Consider the following 22,321-nt stretch of genomic DNA (forward strand, 5'->3'; position numbering starts at 1 on the left):
GCGCTCCCGTCTCCAGGCAACGGGAATAACAGAGGCCACCTGAAAGCGCCTGCGCGGCGGTCGGTTGAGGTGGGGGTCTGGTCTGGAAAAGTAAGTCCTGGTGCTTCCCCTGAGCAGGAACGGTCGCCAGTGACTCAGGTACGCGGAAGGGGGGGACAGACATGGGGTCAGCGCCTCGACCCCCCCAAAGGGCTCCATGGACAGAAGAGCGAGGGCTTGTTCCCACAGCGGAATCCCCAGTGGGGGCGCCCCGGCTGACCTCGTAGCACAGAGCGTGACTTCGGCATTCCGGATCTAAAAGCTGCAGCGGCCAGGTCAGGTGGCCCCCAGCTCTCAGGTTACAGACCTTCCGCCGTCCGCACCGCCGGGACTTCTTGGGTGAGAGTTTGGCAGCCAGGCACCTGCTGCAGGCCCTGAGCGGCCTCTGTGTTTGGAGTCAAGCACGGTGCCAGCAAGAGCCAAGCCCTGAGAGCTCTCTTGTGCCAGTCACTTACCTCTGGGCCTTAGTTTACTCACCTGTGAAATGATAGGGCTGGATTCAGAGTCCTAAGGTCCCTAAATGCCAGTCATGTAACTGAGCGAAACGTTCAGTTTATGGGTGAAGAACCGAGCCAGCAAGGGGAAGCTGCTTGTGCTGTGTCACAGGCCTAAACCTTGACTTTCAATTCGATAGCTCTTGCCATTAAATCTTTCCATCCATCCATACTGCGTATGGCAGGAGCATCACTGTGTATGGCAGAGGCTGATACTGGAATAAAGCTAGGTGGCAGGAACACCCGTGTCACGTTCGTTTTTCTATTCTCAGGACCTAGTTAAGTACCCACAGGAAATAATAAGCATTCACCAAATGCTTATTGGAGGAAAGCTCTGGCATACCCAACACCACCGTTCCTAAGAAGTTCAAGAGAATATGTAGGTAGGACAAATGTGGAAACAGTTTACTTTAGCAGCTGGGGTGAACCTCAGACAAACTCCTTACAGATATCTGGTTTAAATCTCCCCTAGGCTTCAGTCCAGTCCCTGAATGGCTGGTCTCCAGTTGGCGCCACATCTGCCTGTGGGCGTTATGCTCCCATATAATAAAGCGGAAGCTCCAGGGCTCCTCTCAGCTAAGCAAGAGCCCTGTGAAAAAGGTGACTCTTCTCAGCGGTCCTCAATGGGGCACCCGAGGAACAATTTCCAGCAGAAGCTTTTGAGCAACAAAGAGCTGATGCCGGAGAATCTCTACACTCCCTCCAAATGGAACACGTACAGCAAAGCTTGGAGCTACTCCTATCCCCAGTGTGTTGGAATCAGCCAGCAGGATTCCAGAAGCAGTCCCCAGGGCCAAGCAAAGGGTTTGTTTTACCCATCAGATCCTCAGTCCTGGTATCCCAAAGCAGATAACCAGGAATTCATCCCCTTTACAAAGAAGCGAGTTGGGGTGGACCGGGCATACCCACTGAAACCTGTGTTCCACAGGAAGTCTCATAGTACGAGTGAGGCTGCCATTGATGGGGACCAGAACGTCTCTCCAAGACCCCCTGAACCGAGAGGGTTTCCATACAGCAGCATTGGTTCAAGGAACTGGGAGAATTCATCTGGGGTTTGTGCTGTTGCTGCCACACAGGAGGAGAGGGCCGTGGCACATCCCAACAGGACTGAACGGGTGCAGATCCAAAGACTAGAAGCTGCAGGGGAGAGCTTACGGGAGGAAATCCGAAGAAAAGAGACCCTCCTAAGGGAAAAGCTGAAGAAGACAGAGGAGGAACTCAGAAGGATCCAGAAAGAAAAGGAACAGGCTAAGGAAAATGAAAAAAGAGAGCTACCGAGAATGACACTCCCCAGGAGGAGAGTTAAAGGTAATAGCAACACCACATACAAATCTACCTTCCCCCCAGAACTGGGGCCTGAGGAGGTCTTCAGCAGACACAGGGGAGAGGATGAAACTAGAGGATGGCCTCAAGAAAATTCTAGTCCACTCCAGTTCTCTGATTATGGAATACAGAAACTCAAAAGGGAAAGACTGGTGGCAAGCAATAACAAAATCCGAGACTTAGTCTCAGGGCCACCAAAAGAGTTCTCTCAGTCTTCAGGAGTGCCAGGCCGTGCTTCTCGGGGATCCACCAGCAATTCTAGTCTGTCTAGGGCACCAGACTCCTCAGTTTCCAGCTGTTCTACCGAGGAGCCAGAACTTGGCGAATGTAGCCATTGTGGACGCAAGTTCCTGTTGCTCAGACTGGAGAGACACTCCAACGCCTGCAGCAGGATGCAGCGTTCCAAGAGGAAAGTGTTTGACTCCTCCAAGGCCCGGGCCAAGGGCACAGAACTAGAGCAGTACTTGAACTGGAAGGGATCAGCCTCAGTCCAGGTAACAAGGCCAGGGCCTTATGGATTTGACTTTGAGTGGGGATCATTGTAAAGGGACTGTTATATCAGTTTTCTTTAGAAAAAGTTCATGTGTCATATAGGGAGAGAGTGAGAATGAACATTTATTGATTACAACTGCGTGCCAGGCACTGTAATGGTAGCTTTTCATAAGACCCCCACCACAACCCTTTGGGGGTTTCACTGTCTCTTATTTTATCAATTCAAAAATCAAGTCTCAGAGAATTTTACTTACTTGAGATCACAAAAGGCTTTAAATGGCTGAGTCAGCCTACAAATCTGGGTTGGAATGACTTCAAAATCCAGACTTAAAAAATATTATGTCCTATTGATTATAAAAGTAATAAATGTCTACTACAGAAAATGTAAAAGATGGGAAAAATATAAAGAAAAGCCATGCAGCTGTTCACCCCCCCCCCCCGCCCCCGCCCCGAGAGAATTCCTTGCTCTTTGCAATATATGTTCTGCCACCTCCCAAGATTAGGATTTGTTACTAACTCCTATAACCATATCTACCTTTTCAAGATTAGCTCAATTTTGATATACCTTCTTAGTAAGTATATAAAACACAATTAAGTTTGCACTTTTGGTTAACATTCCAACTGCAGAAAAACTAGGTTGTAAAAAAACCGTGAGACGCTTCCGTGGTAAGGTTAGGGGTACCTCACAGGCACATCTGGACAGTCAGATCTGGAGAAGATTGTCTGTCTCATGGATCAGTCCACTACGCCACCAAGGTTATGCCCCTTGGTTTTTCAATGAGTGTTTGCCAAAGTGTGGCGTGCTGGCAAACGCTTTTTATTTTAGTAGTTTTAGTGTGTGTTAGAAAAATATAACATCATATGAAGCCCGTGGTGTCTAGGAATCATGAACTTAAAAGAAAAATATGAAGTGATCTATAGTAAGGGGAATAAAATGAAAGTGGTAGGCAAATGATCAAAGTTTGGGAAAGCCTAGACCACATGACCTCAAAGCTCCATCCAACTCTACTTTTCTAAAAAAAATATGAGAGCATATTCTGTTTTCATTTCTTTTCAACACTCCCTTTGCTGCACTAGCACGTCTTGTCTGTAAGCACTTTACAGTTTCCATGCATATTGCTGGGGCCTTTGAAAACTCAAACTTATGTGGTGGCTGTTAGGAGAAGTCATTTGTAGTTATTTCTTTCAGTACTATTTGGAAGATCACAAGAAAGTCCCTTCTGGGTTCAGAGATAATCTGCCTGAGGTCCAGTTCCCAAAATTTTGCTCTTGCAGATAATGATATGATCACCAGTTTTCCTGCTCTTTCCTGTTTTCTTTCTGGTCAACCCAATAACCCACTGGGGTCTTCTCTGTCCACTATAGCGGTTATTTCTGGCCAGTGCCTAAAAGAATCTTGTGTTTCTTAAATTCCTAAATACATCAGGAGTGAAGCAAAAGAATTGAGTTTCTGAGATCAGACCCCCTAGCTTTGTGGAAACTCATTTGGGGCAGTATGTTGCACTGAGGACACCAAAGCAGAAAGGGTCTAGATTGAGATGCGCTCCGCTCCTTGGAATGTCCCAAGTCTTATTCGAAAGCTTTATGCCTTTGGAAGCTGAGTGGTTTGTATCTCCCTCTTACTCATCTGGTGTACTCGTGAGAGTAGGTGATTTTCCTTGTGTCCTTTAATGTTCCCATAACTTCCAGTCTCCAGTCTGGAGACTCTCCAGTCTCTCCACTGGATCTTAAGCATTTGAGCACAAGGCCAACATCTTTGTGCTTTGTGATTGATGAGTGTTAACTGAATAAAATTTCAATATGATGAATTCAGTGTAACTATCATATAGTTGAGGAACTTCTCCCTAATTCAATTCTCTTTAAAGTTCCTGGATTCCATCTCTAACACTCAGATTCTCTTGTCTTCTTGTCTGTTTCATTAAGACTCTCTCCTGAAGGATCCCTTTCCTTTGATAATATCTCTTCCTGTTATTCATCATTAATGATGTCAGATCACTAAGCGGCTACTTGCCTTCTTTCTTCTGAAGAATTAATTTTACATTAATCTAAATCATACTTGAATACATTTTAAAAATCATGTACTGAGTGACGTATAAGGTAGATAAGCAGGATCCTGCTTCACCCCTCCATCCTAACCTGGCCCCCAGCAGCAGCCTTCAGTTCTGAAAGATGACTTCTTCGATATGTGTTTCCATATTTCTCAATATGCTTATTTTCTTGATTAACCCATTTTACACATCATCTGTTGACTTCCTCTTATGAGTGCTGTGGGTAAAGCTTTCTCTCACATCTCCTCTCTTCTTTTCTCTTTCCCTTCTCCTTCCATTGTAGTGGAATCACAATTTTGCGTTAAACCAGTAATCAGCTTTTCCATTATAATAACCACATAAATGTTCACTCAACAGTGAACAAATTCTGCCTCTGCCCACATGAACCTGGAATTAGTAGTTGACTCATGTTTTCATTTGCTTGGTTTCTTGCATACCGGTCTCTAGTTTTTTCCCCTAAATGATCCATCTGATGTCAGACACCTGTTAATGTTTTTGTAAATGTTCAAACACCTCTTATAATCCATCAATTTGATTTTTTTTTTTTTTTTAATTTTGGAAACCTCCCTCCCACCACTCTTTTTCCTCCTGTACCAGTCTGGACTGGTTATTCTCTAGACCTGGTGCAGACCTATTGTTTTAGGATTTCTATTTGTTCCTCTTATGTGTTGGGTCCCATTTCCAGCTTCTTATGTCTTCCTTCTCTTGCCTTACTTTTTGCGTTGCTGAAGCTTTCAACATGCTTGGGAGGCATGTTTTTTTTGTCTCGGAATGAATGAAAATATCTATATAATAGCATTATATTGGATGGATGACTTGGCCAGGTATAGAATTCTAGGTAGAAAATGAATTTCTACTCGAACTTCTAAGGCATTTTTTTCCACTAGCTTTTAGCCTGCAATGTTACTTTTGAGAAACCTGATGCTGTTTTGCTTCCGCTGCCCAATATGAAACCTCTTTTGGTGTTTCTCTTTTTCCGAAAGCTTACAGGATTCTCTATTCTGAAATTCTGAAATTTTACAATGATTGTGTTGGATACTTGGTAGGCCATTTCAATTTCATGAGCAGTCACCTTAATTCTAGGAATGTTTATTGTTATTATTTCTTTAATAATTTCCTCCTTGTGCTTTTTCTGTTCTTTTTGAAACTCCTATTGGTCAGGTGTTGGATTTCTTGGATTGGCTTTTTGATTTTGTAATCTTATCTACTTTCTATCTTGATCTTTTTTCTCATTTGGAGTAATTTTCATGACAGTATTTTACATTTCTGTTTTTATTTTTAGCTATCACAGTTTTTTTTTACTTTTTTAATTTTTTAAAATTTACATCCAAATTAGTTAGCATATAGTGAAACAATGATTTCTGGAGTAGATTCCTTAATGTCCCTTACCCATTTAGCCCCCCCCCCCCCAACCCCTCCAGTAACCCTCAGTTTATTCTCTATGAGTCTCTTCTGTTTTGTCTCCCTCCCTGTTTTTATATTATTTTTGTTTCCCTTCCCTTATGTTCATCTGTTTTGTCTCTTAAAGTCCTCATATGAGTGAAGTCATATGATTTTTGCCTTTATCTGACTAATTTCACTTAGCATAATACCTTCCAGTTCCATCCACGTAGTTGCAAATGGCAAGATTTCATTCTTTTTGATTGCCAAGTGATACTCCATTGTATATATATACCACATCTTCTTTATCCATTCATCCATCGATGGACATTTGGGCTCTTTCCATCCTTTGGCTATTGTTGATAGTGCCGCTAAAAACATGGGGGTGCATGTGTCCCTTCGAAACAGCACACCTGTATCCCCTGGATAAATGCCTAGCAGTGCAATTGCTGGGTCGTAGGGTAGTTCTGTTTTTAGTTTTTTGAGGAACCTCCATACTGTTTTCCAGAGTGGCTGCACCAGCTTGCATTCCCATATCATAGTTTTAATTTATAATAGTTCCTTCTGGTTCTCTGGTTGTAAGTTTTCTTTTACCTGCTTTGTTGCTGTTTCCTGAGGGAGGAGGAACGAGTTCATGTACTTGTTTTTGTTTCTCTCTTATTAGAGCTTTACTCAAATTATCTGGTGATCCTAGGCTGTCCATTCATATTTAAGTGAGGCTTGTTCATATCAGAGTTATCAAATAGTGAACCTTTGCATTGGGGTCACTCAGGGTCAGCATCTAATGGCTTTTCTCTCAACTGCTTGGTGCATCCAGAGAACTCTTGTCTCCTATAAGGGTGCCAATGTGTTTGATATCCTGGGAGCAGAGTGGGGGAAACAGACCGACAGTTCCATAATTTGTCACATATACTTGCACTTAATCCCAATTCTCAGTCTCAGTATTAACCCTGTTCGCCACTGTGCCTGGACTTCCTGAGTCCGAAACCTGTCTGGTTCAGTTTCTCCAGAGAATAAAAGCCCTGTTCTCCTGTGAGGGTGCTGGAAGTGATGGAAACTTGGTTGTGCAAGATGGCAGAGGGGCCCCGGGACACAGTTTATTCTTGCCATGCACATTCTCATGAGCACCGAGCCTCCCAGTACTATCCTCCTTGGCAGGCCCTTAGCTTAAGTGCCTCCACTCTGGCAAGTCAGCTCTGCTGCCCTTTCCTGTTCTCTTTGACCTTATGGGTGAACACCCTTTACATTTCCTTGCTGTCTTTCTGATGACAACTCAGGAGATGAGGTAAACTCCAAGTTGAATGATCAGCCTTCCTCCTACTTACAGGCTGAACCTCCTCGGAAGAGCAACTGGAGACAGAAGCATGAGTCTTTCATCTGTACCCTCCGTCAGGCTCGAGAAGTCCAGCAGGTAATTGCCAAAGGTGGAAACCCCTCAGACTTGCCTCCTATCCTGCCTGCAGAAAATCCAGATTATATTCAGTGTCCTCATTGTAGTCGCCACTTTGCCCCCAGGGTGGCTGAGCGGCACATTCCCAAGTGTAAGACCATCAAGAACCGGCCTCCACCTCCAAGGAAGCATCCCAGTTGAGCGGACAACAGTGGGAGCCTCCTTGATAATTCAGAAGGCTCTGCTTCTCTTCAGCAGTAAATGGGAGTAGAATAATTTGACGGGAAACAGAACTAAAAGTTTTATACCTCCCCCATCTGCCTGCAGAGCTTCAATCAGTGAGGAGAGACCCTTTGCTAAGCAGCAGAAGGCAAAAGGAAGCCTCAGCTTCCCACTAAATTACCAGCTCAGGCTGGAGTGCCTTGTTATTGCCCTAAGAACGGATGGCTGAAGACACTCGAGAGGCGAGCGGGCTACATTAAAGCTCTGTTCTTGCAAGCCCGACTCGTGACGTGTGCTGGTTAAGTGCCTGCATTCGCTCTGCCTTCTTGCCACTGCCTCTGCATGTATGTCTGTGGTTCCAGTTAACTCTTCTCTTGCAGGAAGTTGGTTCATTACATTGAGTTGGGTCAGAGGATCATGATCACCCAGGTGGTATCTTATGAAAGATAATACGATTTTGCCGTAAGGCAAATGGAAATTTATCCTTGACCTCCCTGATGCATGGTCCTGCCAAAAGCTAATACAAGTCGGTAAGGTTAGGGTGCCAGTATATCCTAAATCCTCCTGCGGTTACTGTGTAATAAAGGGAAACTCATCTTTATGTGCTTTACAGGGTAAGGGGGGGGGGGGAAGCACCCTGTATGTCTCAGTAGTTGTTCTTTTCTAATGGATTTCATGTCAAAAAAAAAAAAAAAAAGAAACTTCAGTTTCAGCCACTGCTAGCATTCTGCTCTGAAATCAGTTTGCTTGTATGGCTTTTTAAAATGAGAACAAAATCTACCATCAAAGCAAGCTGAGACATTCCCGTGGCACACGTCCCTCTTCATTACACCACAGTAAACATCTATCTTAGCAAGTAAACAGATGAAAAAGATACCAGATCTTTTTAATTTTCCCTGTGCAGAATTGTGCATACTGCAAGTAACCTTCATAATTAGACCTTCAATAAATGGGGTTTGGAGATTAAAATTAAATAATAAAAAGAGGAAGTCCTAGATTGGTCAAATGGGAGAAGTGATAAGGTAATGCCTGTCAGGGGTAGTATCAGTTCAGATAGGATGAAGATTGCACGACAGATCTGAAATAACTGATCTGATTATGGTCCTGAGACCATCACTCAAATTGTTAGTTTCAAATATTAGAGGGGTGCTTCAGTGGCACAGTCAGTTGAGCATCCCACTTCGGCTCAGGTCACGATCTCCCCGTGTGCAGGTTCAAGACCCACATCGGGCTCTGTGCTGACAGCTCAGAGCCTGGAGCCTGCTTCGGATCCTCTGTCCACCTCTCCCTCTGCCCCTTCTCCGTTCATACTTTCTCAAAAATAAATAAACTTAAAAGAAAAGAAAAAGAATGGGGTGCCTGGGTGGCTCAGTCAGTTAAGCGTCCGACTTCAGCTCGGGTCATGATCTCACGGTCCGTGAGTTCAAGCCCCGCGTCGGGCTCTGTGCTGACAGCTCAGAGCCTGGAGCCTGCTTTGGATTCTCTGTCTCCCTCTCTCTCTGCCCCTCCCCCCCCCCCACCTCACTCTCTCTCTCTCTCAAAAATAAATAAACATTAAAAAAAATACTGGAAAAAAAACACCCAACCTGACCTGGGCCAATGTGACTAGGCAGACAATAAAGCCATATTTTACTAAACAATAAATGGTCACTCACTCTTGTTCCATTTCCTCTGCAGCTTCTGCTGATTGGGCTAACAGATCAGACCAATATGAAATATGAACTTAAAATTTTAGCTGTGAAGCTGAAAAAAATTTATATACTTAAAAAACAGTACATATTAAATTGCTTTATGTTCTTCCTAATTGTTGCAAAGAGGGATCACATAATGGAGCTTTAGGTTGGCCACTTGAAGAACCCTCACAGACAGTGGATATTTAAACCGATACATTCATTCATTCCCCAGGCAGGCCTAGTGAGGTACAAATTGTAAGTTTCACACTTGATGGTAAAAGCAATAGATGGCAAGAATGAGCTGTGGCCAGGGCCGCAAAGTGGTAGCTTATGGACTGCTTTGTCCTACAGATGTGTTTTATTTGGCTGGTACGGAACTAAAACTAGACTGACATTTAAAAATTGGGATATGGAGGGGCACCTGGGTGACTCAGTCGGTTGGTTCTGTGTCCAACGACGACTTAGGTCATGATCTCATGGTTTGTGGGTTCAAGCCCCATGCCGGGCTCTGTGCTGACAACTCAGAGCCTACAGCCAGCTTCAGGTTCTGTGTCTCCCTCTCTCTGCTCCTCCCCTGCTCGTGCTCTGGCTCTCTCTCTCTCTCAAAAATAAATGTTAAAAAAAAAAAATTAAAAATAAATAAAAATAAAAATTGGGATATGGAGAATCTCTTGAAAAGCCGGAAGTTCTGGAAACACCAGGCCAACAACCCTGCATAGCACCACTGAATGTCCTTCAGACAGGCTGGCCACTCAGATAACCACAGCCCCTCCTGGCCTGCTTCACTTATTTGCCTTATCTGCCTTATCTGCCTGGCTCAACAGGCACTTGGGTTTGGGATCCCTGAATGATGTTATTAAGTTCACAGATCAGGGTCCTCCGGGGGAACAAATGTATGTGTGGGGAGTGCTGTCTTTAGACACAGGAAGCAGTTATTCATTCTTACATTGCTAGAGAAATAAAATAGTCGATACCTTAGTGTTCCCTCCACTCTCAACATGTTTAGGCCTTGCTTATATTAGGAATATCTATTAGTCTTTTAAATTTAGCTTGATCTGATCTTTGGGAAGAGGTCAGAACCCTTTTTCTATCTAAGTCCATTCCTGGATAGCAGAGAATAATAGTGGATAAATGAATGCTGCTTGTTAATGTCCATGTGTTATACTACTTTATCCAAGAAACTTCAGTACATGCAAATGTTATAAATTTTAAAGTTCGAAAGGTTAATAAACAATGGGGAAAAAAATCTCATGGTGAAACTCACTTCATATAAAAGTATACGCAGACGTGCTGAGAGAGTATTTCCTAACAGCAGTGTATTTAATGCAGCCTAGTACCTTGTGGCCAACATTTGCTTTTGGTCATTAACTTATCGTTCTTCCCAACTACAAAGGAGGTAGTGCAGATGTGATAAAGTGTTTTTCTCTCTAATGTTCCTGATTCTGTGAGGTTCAGTGATCAGCATGTTTATTTCCATAGTTAATCATTGAAGTAATAAATGATTTTTGGCTTTGTGGCAGGAAGGAACATGTTTTGTAGTCCTGACTACAGCCCAGCCTGCCTTGACACTAATGAATAATACTACTTTGGAGGCCCAGGGATACTCATCTGAAAGAATTTATTTATAATACATCCTCGCTCCAGAGCTGTTCTTTCTATTATGAATGTTTCCAAATATATGGCAAATCAAATGAAATTTGAGTTTAAGGCTGCTTTTGCTTTAAACTTTAATGACATGCTCAGCCAAGAGAAGTGATAACTTGGCTATGCCAGGGAGACCAAATACAGTTCACCCTCTTTGACGGAAAACAGATTTATAAACATAGACACACATTATCACTTGAAAAAGTCCACTGTGACTGAGGGGTAAGTATAAGAAATGATCCTTCCTCTTTCAGTGGCTCATTTTTTCCCTTCCTTCTGCATTTTAAGCACTTGAGAAGTTTGGGGAAAAAAGTTGTAGCAGCAGAAACGATTCTATTAGCAAGAAAAAGAAACTGGAAAAAAGCAAAAGATTATTTGTGCAAATGTCCCTTGTGTTGTTTCTATTACAAGGTCATTTATTTATTTATATAAAGACTCATGGAATCAAAGATTCATGAAGGCCTAGAATCTGGGTGTTTCATCCCCAGTGACTAAGGTCCGTGCGCAGGCATAGCACTGATTGAGAGTTTAAATGTTTATTTAAAACAGAAATGCCAAACCACTCCACCCTCAACCTTTCAAACATCTGGCTAACAATAAGCTAGTTCTTCAGCAACAATGTCAGAGCAGCGGAGTAACTCAGGTTATATTGTAACTCAAAAGCAATACTACTAGAAAACTGAAAACACCTAGTGCTGCAGAAAGAACGGCAGGACAAACTCGAAGAGAATTAGCTATAAAAAAAACCATTCAAAGGCATTTCTGCTGCCTAACCTTTCACTTTTTATCTAATGCATGGCTGCCACCTTTGAACTGGTTTCTACTTGCATAGCTATTTGGTGGGAAAAATCACACGGCTGTCCCAGGCACAATTTGGGAAAGTGCAAATTGTCTCTAAGGCACAGAACTCAGATTCTCAGCCAGATTACCAGCAAACTAGACTTCCCAAGGGAACATGCTAGAGAAAATGACCAGTGTTCCCCTGCTAGAGAATGGCTCCCCTCTGGAACAAGAGCAGGGCTCTCCCCCTCCCTCCAATGCTTACTTTCATCCCTGTCTCAGCAATGTGCCCCTGTTCCTCCGTTCCACAGCAGAAGCAATACTCAGGATTAACACCCAAACTGAGCCTGCCTCTCAGGCCTGCTGAGACGGTGAGTCTGAGGGATACAGGAACGTGAAAGGCCAGTCAGCCCTTAAAAAAATCAAAGGTGCATTTACATGATGAACCAAACCCATTGTTAGGGTTTACAGCAAACCCCCAAGTCCCCAGAACTTGTAACTTTAATCTGGGGTTGGCCCCTTCCCTTATTTTAAGAAAAGGCTTTAGTGATTACGTTAGTACCATTGTACTAGGCTTCCCAGAATTGAGAAAACAATGGGAACATCAAACCAAAGAAGATCCCATTGAACAGAGTTGCCCATCCCCAGCCATGGGGTCTTCCCCAAGCATGAGCCTTTACGCCACCAGTTTTAGGGAAATAGCAAAATTTCCATTGCACAGGTCCTTCCAAAATATTATAGAGATATCAAACATTCATTTTTGGGGTTTGGGGAAAATGAAACACAAATTAATTTAGCTGTTTCTAGGGAGGCAGGATGTGAGACTCATCAAGGCAGCCCCTATGACCCCAAATGCTAACGGAACATTGCATAAGGCTAGGTGGAAACCCAAAGCTCATATCCTTAAGTAAAACCATCAAAAGCTTTGAGGACACTTTCTCTCTTTGGGAAAGCTGGTTCGTTCCTGTCCATAAGGACATAATGACTACGGGATTAGAACGGAGCTCTCAGCCAAATTCCTTTCACTTGGCGGCTTCTGCCTGTTTTGTTAGGCTTCAGGGACTACTAGGTTTTGGTGCTGGCTTTGGGCCACTCAAGTAGGAAAGATGATACAGATTCACTGATATGGCTTCATAAAACACCAAAAGGGGAAAATACTGACTAGACATACAGAAAGGGAGTGGTTGGGGCTGCTGAAGTCAAGGTTAGAACCCTAAGAGCCACGAAGGCAGAGGCACTCTAGACCTTCTTAAAGATACCAAGTAGAGGCAGCTACAGGAGGCCCTCTCTCCCTCATGGTTTTCTCTTAAGGCTGTTCTATTGCCCCACTGACTCAATCCTCGATGAAGCACCTCACTTTTTAGAGGCATCTTCCAAAGTTAGGAAATCCTACCTGCATCGGTCACAGACCGAAACTCCAGCTGTGTGATGAGGAGGGACCTAGCCTTCTTTCTTGACTCCTCACTGAAGAAATTTCAATCGACCCTCAGAGGAAAAGCAATCTAAGCCCGCTTTTCCTCCTAAAGCATTTAGCTGCGCAAAGTAACTGAACTTTCTGAAAACAAGCCCTAGATTGACTCCACCAGACATATTTTCCCAGACTCAGGGCTCCTGAGAGGGTTTCACCACTTCACCGCTCTCCAGACGACCCTGGATGGGCCCCACCTGGTTCCAGCCCACTCAAGTTTTACACTTTTCCCTCCTCCACCCAGAGGTGCAATGCCTGGTGTTGAATTCCCAAGGCAGCTTCCAAGTAATGGTGAAATGATAAATGGGATATAAGCTGCTACCAGCAAAATTAAGGTGAGCATTGTGTCTCCTCTTCAAAGGTGGGATCACCAGATGAGGTACAGAGCTGCTGTTGCTATGGCAGTCACTGAGGACAAAGCCAGGGCCATGGGGCCCTTCCATTCTCCAAACAAAACCACTCCTAGATCCTATCTAAGAGGCAATGCCACTCTCCAAGTGTACACGGAAAGTGCTTTGGAGCCTCCGCCTTGCACTCCTTGTCTGCAAGTGAACAAAGCCAGGAAAGCGCTCTCTGCATTCAGTAAGTGTGCTGTGAAGTTCTTTGGATCCCAGTTTCCTGGAGGCCATACGGGCTCAGGAGACTAGAGGCTGGGTCGACAGGAGTCTGTTCCCAGGAGGCACCAGGAATCTGAATCTAAGTCAGGCTTTGGATCCATTTCCATCTCTTCCTTTGCTGTCTGAGTTCCTTTGGAATGCATCCCCTCCTGTCCAAACAAAACACAATTCCACATTAACAATACTGCCACCAGTCACCGCAGTCCAGGACTAGGTTTTCAATGTTGACTTCTAAGGATCTGTGGCCACAGTTTTGTGAGAAGCTCGTAATACTACCCTTAGATAATACCTTAATAATGCTACCTTAAATAAAGCCAACACCTTTACACTTGCTGCAGGCAGGGTGACCAACTGTTAGCCCAGGACTGTAGGATTTTCTGGAATGCAGAACTCTAAGTTTTAAAACGGAGACAACCATGGGGTGCCTGGGTAGCTCAGTCGGTTAAATGTCTGACTTCAGCTCAGGTCATGATCTTGTGGTTTGTGGGTTCGAGCCCCATACCCGGCTTGCTGCTGTCAGCATGGAGCCCGCTTTGGATCCTCTGTCTCCCTGTCTCTGCCCCTCCACCACGCATGCATGAACGTGTATGCTCTCTCTCTTTCAAAAATAAATAAACATTAACAATAAATAAAAGTGAGACAGCCCTAAGCCAAACAATCTTCCTGCCTGCCACGGCTGCCAATCACCCCATGCTTGCCTCGAGTATATTACTTCCCAAAGTCCTTTCATAGACATGATTTCATTTAATCCTCAAAACAACCATAACAAAGTACATGGTATTGTTTGCCCTTTTTAGGTGAGAAACCAAGACTCACAGAAACAAATTTGTCCAGACACACAAAAGTGACAAATGGCAAAGCCAAGGGTTGAACCCTATTTCCCAGTCCTGGTTCACTCTAAATAGAACTAATGGCTAAAAGAGCTATGGCTCTTGATAAACAATGCAAACAGCATTGAAATTATTTTTATCAAAAATGTTTAATATGAACCTAATTAAGTCTTAAGTCTAACTTCTAGTTTATAGAAATGACAGGGTGACAAAAGAACAAGTTAAATAACGTTCTAAGAAGAAAAGACAGGGGCGCCTGGGTGGCGCAGTCGGTTAAGCGTCCGACTTCAGCCAGGTCACGATCTCGCGGTCAGTGAGTTCGAGCCCCGCGTCGGGCTCTGGGCTGATGGCTCAGAGCCTGGAGCCTGCTTCCAATTCTGTGTCTCCCTCTCTCTCTGCCCCTCCCCCGTTCATGCTCTGTCTCTCTCTGTCTCAAAAATGAATAAAACATTAAAAAAAAAAAAATTTAAAAAAAAAAAATAAAAAAAAAAAAAAAGAAAAGACAAATCCAGAATGTAGCTCATTTTGTTAAAGAGCCGACCCTGTTTCTTCAACAAATTGATGCCATGAAAATTTAAAAAAGAAAAGTTCATATATTGAAAAAAAAAAATCATATATTGAAAAAAAAAAGGAAACCAATTTGACAATAAACTTCATATATTGAAAAAAAAAAAAAAAAGAAAAGTGATGGTGGTAGAAAGAAGTATTCTAGATAAAAAAAAAATAAGAGATATAACAATGTGATAATGTAATGTAGGGCCCTTGACTGGATTCTGGACTCATAAAAAAAAAAAAGTTATAGAGAACATTTTTGTGGGAAAACTGGGAAAATTCGACTATCAATTGGGTACTGGATGAAAATTGAGAATATCAGTGTTGAGTGTGATAGTAGTTTGGTGGTTAGCTGGGAGAATGAATGTGTTTATTTTTGGATTTGTGTAAGAAAGTATTTAGAGGGGCTATGTTATGACTTTTATAATCTATTTGAAAATGGTTTAGCAAAATAAAAAATATATACACACACATATACCCACATATATTTTAAATACACACAGATATATACCCCCACATATTTTAAATGCACACACACACACATACTTTTGAAACATGTTAACAATTGTACAATCTAGATGGTGGATTATGAGTATTCGCTGAACTATATGTTTATAAAGTTTTTCATAGTAACAAGTAAAAGAGGGGTGCCTGGGTGGCTCCGTCAATTAAACACCCAACTCTTGATTTCAGCTCATGATCTCATGGTTCGTGGGACTGAGCCCCAAGTCGGGCTTTGTGCTGTCAGCATGGAGCCTTCTTGGAATTCTGTCCTCTCTGTCCCTCTCCCACTCACACGCGCACTCTCTCAAAATAAATAAATAAGCATTAAAAAAAAATAATAAAAGAAAAATATACAATAACAAAAAACAAAGTGATGAAAATGATCTAACCGAGGTGCCTGAACAAGGCCCAGGGCTGCTGAAATTAATTACATAAGTTACATCATCAAAAGATAAGTCTCTGCAAAGGAAAAGGTCTATTTCAATTCTTGGGTGTTTTGTTTCTGTGACTCTTCAAAACAGAGTTAGAAATTGAATTATTCCTTTAATGCTCTCACCTGCTGCCCTCCTTCTAATTTCTTGTTCAGCTTCTGTAGTTGGGTGAAAATCTGGAGGTTTTCTTGCTGTAGCTTCTGTTGTTCAGCCAGACACTTTAACACCAGCCCGTGCAATCTCTCAACCTCTCCCTGCAGAGTGCTGCAGGCACAGGTAGGAGTTAATGGCGTTCCCTTCCCAGCACAGGTCTCTGCAGGACTCAGCCGAGGTGGCTAAGGAGAGAAGAAAGAGGTTACAGGTGCTTCTGCGTGCTTATCCCAACTCCCCAATCCAACCTTTCTCGAAATACTATCGGACCTTACTTTAAAAGTAACAAGATAAACCACACACACACACAAAGTAAATGCAAGAGAAACAGAAAGCTGCTGGGATTACAATAGCACCTGGCTCTAACATAACAGCAAGAGAACTCTCAGTGCCTCAGTCTCCATTATGCTAAGGTAAAAAGAACAATCACCTGTTTTGGAGAACTTGGCAATTAAATTTAAAGTGCATGGCTATCATCCCATTTAAAATGCTGAAGTGAGGGATATGGTTTGGAACAAGTCTTTCTGATCACAGTGAGAACACTGTGACCCAACAGGTCAATATTCATGAAATGTAGTGGATCACACTTTAGAAGAGATTTAAGGTGTTCAGTAAATAGGACTGCCAAAATAATTCAAGAAAGTTAATTGATAGAGGAATTTAAATGTTCACCTTAAAGTTTCAAAGGTTTTATTACACCTTTTCTAGTCTGGATTTCTCTCCTTTCTTCCACTGTACTTCGTTTATAGGAAGGGTCAGCAAATGATAGCCAAATCCGGCCTATTGCCTGTTTTTGTAAATGAAGTCTTATTGGAACACAGTCATGCTCATTCATTATGTATTATCTACAGCTGCTTTTATGCTACAGAGTTGAGTAGTTGCAAAAGGGACTGCATGGTCCATAAGCCTAAAATAGTTACTACGTGGCCCTTTATAGAAAAAGCTTGGTGACCCCTGGTTTACATTTGAGGTACTTACCACAATTTGATTTCTACCAAGGTTAGGCACACGTGTGTGGCTCCCTCACGAGACTACAAGCATTATTTCTTACGCATATTTAGAGCCCCCAACCTACACTAGCAGTGTCAAGAAAAAGTGGATTTGAATTTTGGAACTTTAATTTTGGTACTTCTGAGGCAAAGAGAAAAGAAAGTCCTCTGGTGTGGAGAACTGTTAGTGCATCAGGAATGTGAAAGGGTCAATGCTTCTCCAAGGCAACTCAGGTAAGCCTAGGGCAGACGCTTTAAGCACTGCCGAGTAGACAGTATAATGAGTTGATTCAGGGCAGTGGGAGACTGAGGAAGCTAGAGGAGACAGGCCAGGAGAAGTGGAGAGAGCTCTCTGGTTACCTAGTTGTGACTCAAAGGCAAAAAGTTCAGTTACCCAGGCTCCTACTGGGGGCTTGTGTTCCGAAGGAGCTTCAGAGGCCACTTTGAGTCCTTGCAGCTCTTCATAGGGCAGGGTGTCTTTCTCAGACTCTGAAAAAGCTGTACTTAGGGGAGATGGGCTGTCAGGCATGGGGATGAATTCTGCATTTTCCAGCTCCTATGTGTAAGACAAAGAATCTCATCAGTTCTGTTTGAGCCATCTATTTTCTTTCTCCCAAATTCCCATCTTGCTATAGCTTTCACTCTGCTGTGACATCAGCACCCCCTAGTGGGGCATGACAGTTGTGAGTACAACTGAGCTCACCGGGCCTGTCAATAGGACATCCCTTCCTCAGAGGAGTAACAGTGATTTGAATTCAAACTCAAATTCAAGAACATGGTTTGGAGTGTGTGGCATATCTCCTTGACACACGTATTCTACACAGTCTGTTCGAGCTGGGAAGCTTGAAGGTGATGGCAGTGAGGCCAATGCCCAGGCTGAAACGTTAGGTACAACAGTGTACTGCCTCTTGCATTCATACTCCTAACTGGCTATCAAGTTTCGTCATCTTACACGGAAAACTAAATCTCTAGATTTTTTTTTTACGTAAAAATATAAATTTCACAAACTACAATGTAGTTTGACAAAATACATAAAATGACAAAATCCAGATGGGCAAAAAGACCAGCAATTCCATCACTCATAAATAAGCACTGTTAAAATGAGCAATACTGTGTTCAGTCTTCATAGCAGATACTCTTCTATGCATTACACATTTTCTAAGAGAACGGGATCCTGCTGCACAGGTATTCCATCTTTTTCTGCCCAGCCACATGTTGTAGCCAACTTTCCATCTAAATATACTCCAACATTTTTACTATCCGCACTTCAACATTCATAACCTCTCTATTGTACAACATTCCAACTGCCCCAATAGTCCACTTCTACAAACCACAGTACAAAATCTCTAAGCTTAATCTGCACACATGCATTACAAAGACTGCTTCAAGGAAGGTTTTATTAATTTAAATTAATTTAATACCGGTATGAGAACATTTTGTATCTCTTCTTGTCAGGAAGGAAAAAGAATTAGAGGTTTGGTAGTTTCGTTCCAGGTGGAAGTCAGAAACCTCGATGCCTACTGCAAAACGCTTGAACAGGGCATGGGGCACGGAGAGATTCTGACGGCTCCTTTCTAGTTCCTGTAAAGGGTCTGCTATTTTATCGAAGATACCTCTGCCAAAGGAATTACCTTTCGAAGCCAGCCAGGGCAGGAGCTGCTGGCCCCACTAATGATCCCCATGGCCTCCGTGGGACTGACTAAACCTTCCATTCCTCGGTCTGCTTCCATTGTTCCTCGGAAGCCTCCGCTTGGATCAGGAGTTTCAGATTCCCGCTGACTGTCCTCCTCTTCTCCCCCACCGCCGCCGCCTCCTGGGCTAGCACTCTGAACCACTGACAGATACACAGCACAGAAAGAGAGAGCCTTGCTAGGCAGCAAGAAAGATTTACGATCTCACAGCCCCCCTGACCCCTGGAGAGCTTCCTAGAGTCGCATGAAGTAGTAGCAACAGTGTCAAGATATTTGGGACTAAATTTGTAGTTTTTATACAAGATATTGAATATCAGCATCTTTATAATGATAATTGACTTCTACATCCCAAACTTACTCATTTCTATGTCCACAGCAGATTATCAATGTTCTAAAGCACTACTGAACAGCCACCCCAACCACAGCTCATTGAATCTACCACCCGTGCTTTAATAAATACATCCAGACTCTAGCATTCTCCACCAAGGCTTGTCAAGGTTTTGTATAAATACAAAGCACTTTCACATTTGAGCCAAACAACTCTTAAAATGGCCAGATAAACTCACCACTAACTTCCTTTCTGGAGAAGTCTTCAACCATTAAATTCATTAAATTCTTTTGATAATGATTTGTAAGAATTTTTAAAATATGATGGCTGGTTCTTTCATATGTAGCACATTCCAAGTTATCTTAATGAAGACTAGCTGACGTGTAGTCAAAAAATGGAATGAAATTTTAATATGGGCCAAAAAGATGTATTTGCTAAAGCTAAAAAAGTAAGTGCATGGTATATTCCAAAGTTAAACGTAAAGGACTGTTCACGATCACCAGCTATAGTGGCTTGCAGACTGTGTCACACTGTGATCCTACCGAAGCAGCAGACCTGGAGATGCCAACAAAAGCTCCGAAGCTTGTTTTAAATGGCTTTTGAAAATAATGTTACATTTGAAATATACAAAAGACTATTTTAACACACGTGTAAGTTTTGACGCCTAACAAAACAAAAACGTGAATCTACCACTTGAAGAACTAGAACTGTACTTTCCAATACGGTAGTCACTAGCCATGTATGGCTATTTAAATTTAAATAAAAAGTTCAGTTCCTCAGTCACGGTAGCCACTTTTCAAGTGCTGGACAGCATACATATAGAACATTTCCACTGTTGCATAACGATTTATGGGACAGTGCTGAACTAAAACATTACCTGTATCATATCTGTCTTGTGAATTCTTTCTCTTTCTCTGGCCTCCTACCTACATGTAACTACTGATTAATTCTATATTTGTCATTTCTTTACATAGTTTTTAAAGTTTATTTTGAGAGAGAGCGAGCGCCCGTACGTGTGAACAAGGGAGGGGCAGAGACAGAATCCTAAATAGGCTCTGCATGGTCAGCACAGAGCCCAACGTGGGGCTCGATCCTACAACCTTGAAGTCATGACCTGAGCCAAAATCAGGAGTCGGACACTCCACTGGAAACACCTCATAGAGTGTATGTGTGGTTTCCTTTATTCACGGAGCTATGTGTTAGATCTGTGGGAAAGAACTACAAGACATTTATCTGCTAAAACACTGAAAGACCCTAACGGTCAAATTTTTAAAATCTTATGTATTGAATTTTCCCAAGAATCTGTACAGTTCTAGGCTGTGCTAGTTTAGGGGTGAATGGGATTTGAACTCATTCACGTTTAGAGGGTGTTTGAAATTGAGAACCAGGTAGACCCATCTATTCTGACCCTAAACATGACCCAAAGTAAAAAAACTGGATCCCAAAGATTACAGGTGGGGAATTCTTGAAGCATATCCATATTCAAGTGGAGATTAAAGAAGCCCAATGGAAAGAACTCTGTACTAACGGTGCCAACTGTGGACTGAACAAAAGCTCTTTTTAAAAGGGCTATTTTGAAGATTGTGATTCTGACCCAGAGGGAACCACAGTGACTGGGAGAGGAAGGAATCACAGGTTAAAATTCTTAAATAAAGATTTACTGACTTAAAAAAAAAAAGAGTCTAGATACTGAACCGACTGAGCCATCCAGGCACTTCTATCATTTCTTCTTAAAAAAAAAAAAAAATCAATCACATACTTATATATCCTTAAGCAATATATAAATCTGGCTTGTTTTTCAACTTGATAAAAAGGCACATAGTCTGCTGCAACTTCCTTTTTACATTTCACATTATAGACCTATTTGTAGATGTTCATTTCTACTTTCGTACAGTGTTCCACTGGATGGTTAGAACCCATCCAACCAACAAGTATTTATTGAGCATTCACCATTTGCCGGGCACTCTTCTAGGTAATGTGGATAAAACTAATGAATAAAAAACCCCCAAAATCCCTGCCCTTATGGAGTTTACATTTTCCAGCTAATTGATATGTGCTTTTAATCTTATTTTTTCCATTAAATACTGTTCCAGCAAAACAACGCTGTAAGAGAACAGCTGTGATTAGCACAAAGATATTTTATCATTTGTGACAGATAGTAATATGCACAAATAAATGCTGAGCAATAGATTACTAAAAGAAACTAATAAAAGGTATGGTGTGTGTTTGTGTAAACTAGAGTTCAACAAGTCTAGATCAGACTTTCAACTTTCTTTTTCTTGGACTAATTTGCTTTTATTCTGGGTCTTTATCTGTTTTGATTCTACAAACTATCAGAATCCAAGTTCCGAGACATCAAAGAATACAGGTAGGTACTTTAGAGCAAGTGGAAAACCAAAAAGGAACACAGATTTAATTTCCTGGCATAGTCCTAAATAACAGAGAACCATGCAAAAAGCAGCCAGAGGAAAGCTATCAGAGAGCTTTGGGCTGATTCTCCTAACTGCTTTGAAAGTTTAGCCAACTTTTAATTCTGAGGGCCTGTTTGGAAGAACTATTTCTATAGACGGGAATAACCCTGGGAATACGGTGGAAGCAAAGAGTAGATAGAACCATAGCCCCTAGCATGGTAAGGAAAGAAACAATACATAAGCCACATTACAATGTTGGGCAAGCCACTTAATTACTTCCATATGCTTGGTTGGCAAAGATGTACTCTCCCTCTGACCACAATGTAATAAAAGTCATAACTTATTGTGAAATACACCCAAAATATGATCCTCCCTCTTGATCACCGTATTCCTCATTTCCCAAAGATATTTCCTATTTCCTTTTTTTGGAGACTGCATGGAATCTAACCCAAAGACCCACAGCTCAGAAAAACCACTGGTACCTGAGACACTGCTACTTACCAGTTCCAATGGATAAGCCACTGCTATTGGAACGGATGGTCTTAGAATTCAATACTTTCTCTGAGGAAAAATATTCAGTAGGTAAGCATCAGAAACAGCTATAGGCAGGAAAAGTGAGAAGACTAGACTAGGAAAATAATATTCGAGATAACAGCTATCTCTCACTCCAGATAACTTTATAAATACTTACTGTTCTAGATATTAAAGCACCACTAGCTACCCTAACTATATCCACTATGTAAAGTAGCAATTCTTCTTAACTGCTCTTTGGAATTACCTGAGAAGCTTTAAATAGTAGCAACCTAGGTCCCACCCCAGAGATTCTGATTCAATTGGTCAGGACAATGGGATTTCCAAAAGCTCC

The 22,321-nt window shown here is 42.3% G+C and overlaps 2 protein-coding genes and 1 non-coding gene across 6 annotated transcripts in view; 2 read left to right on the forward strand and 1 right to left on the reverse strand.

The window, feature by feature from the left end:
• The first annotated feature begins 29 nt into the window (after window positions 1-29).
• On the forward strand, window positions 30-7,670 carry ZC2HC1C (zinc finger C2HC-type containing 1C). 4 transcript variants are annotated; one of them, XM_045451538.1, is made up of 4 exons: window positions 39-138; window positions 806-2,350; window positions 7,104-7,187; window positions 7,293-7,670. In XM_045451538.1, exons 2-4 carry the CDS (start codon window positions 1,025-1,027, stop codon window positions 7,365-7,367), a joined length of 1,485 nt encoding a protein of 494 aa, XP_045307494.1. In that variant the 5' UTR covers window positions 39-138; window positions 806-1,024; the 3' UTR covers window positions 7,368-7,670. The 4 variants fall into 4 exon arrangements, with proteins under 4 accessions (XP_045307491.1, XP_045307494.1, XP_045307492.1 ...); XM_045451536.1 differs by having other exon boundaries at window positions 806-916; window positions 1,006-2,350; window positions 7,104-7,670; XM_045451535.1 differs by having other exon boundaries at window positions 30-138; window positions 1,006-2,350; window positions 7,104-7,670.
• Window positions 7,671-10,662: 2,992 nt separating this feature from the next.
• Window positions 10,663-22,321, reverse strand: part of NEK9 (NIMA related kinase 9) — a 39,729-nt gene continuing 28,070 nt past the window's right edge. Inside the window, exons 18-22 of the mRNA XM_045451541.1 lie at window positions 21,958-22,017; window positions 18,658-18,860; window positions 17,421-17,582; window positions 16,013-16,222; window positions 10,663-13,719 (exon numbers count right to left, since the gene is read on the reverse strand). Of these exons, the coding sequence (XP_045307497.1) occupies window positions 13,597-13,719; window positions 16,013-16,222; window positions 17,421-17,582; window positions 18,658-18,860; window positions 21,958-22,017 (758 nt within the window). The 3' untranslated portion in view covers window positions 10,663-13,596. The remainder of the gene's footprint in view (window positions 13,720-16,012; window positions 16,223-17,420; window positions 17,583-18,657; window positions 18,861-21,957; window positions 22,018-22,321) is intronic.
• LOC123584708 lies at window positions 20,126-20,276 on the forward strand. The gene has a single exon (XR_006705653.1). It is a non-coding gene; the product is annotated as a small nucleolar RNA SNORA18 (small nucleolar RNA).

Source organism: Leopardus geoffroyi, chromosome B3 (genome assembly GCF_018350155.1).
Source record: "Leopardus geoffroyi isolate Oge1 chromosome B3, O.geoffroyi_Oge1_pat1.0, whole genome shotgun sequence".
In the NCBI taxonomy this organism is placed as follows: domain Eukaryota; kingdom Metazoa; phylum Chordata; class Mammalia; order Carnivora; family Felidae; genus Leopardus; species Leopardus geoffroyi.

Coding starts and splice junctions, on each gene's coding strand:
- ZC2HC1C (XM_045451535.1), top strand. CDS start 1,025: ATGGCTGGTCTCCAGTTGGCGCCACATCTGCCTGTGGGCGTTATGCTC. Junction 2,351..7,103: donor AGGGATCAGCCTCAGTCCAG/GTAACAAGGCCA, acceptor TCCTACTTACAG/GCTGAACCTCCTCGGAAGAG.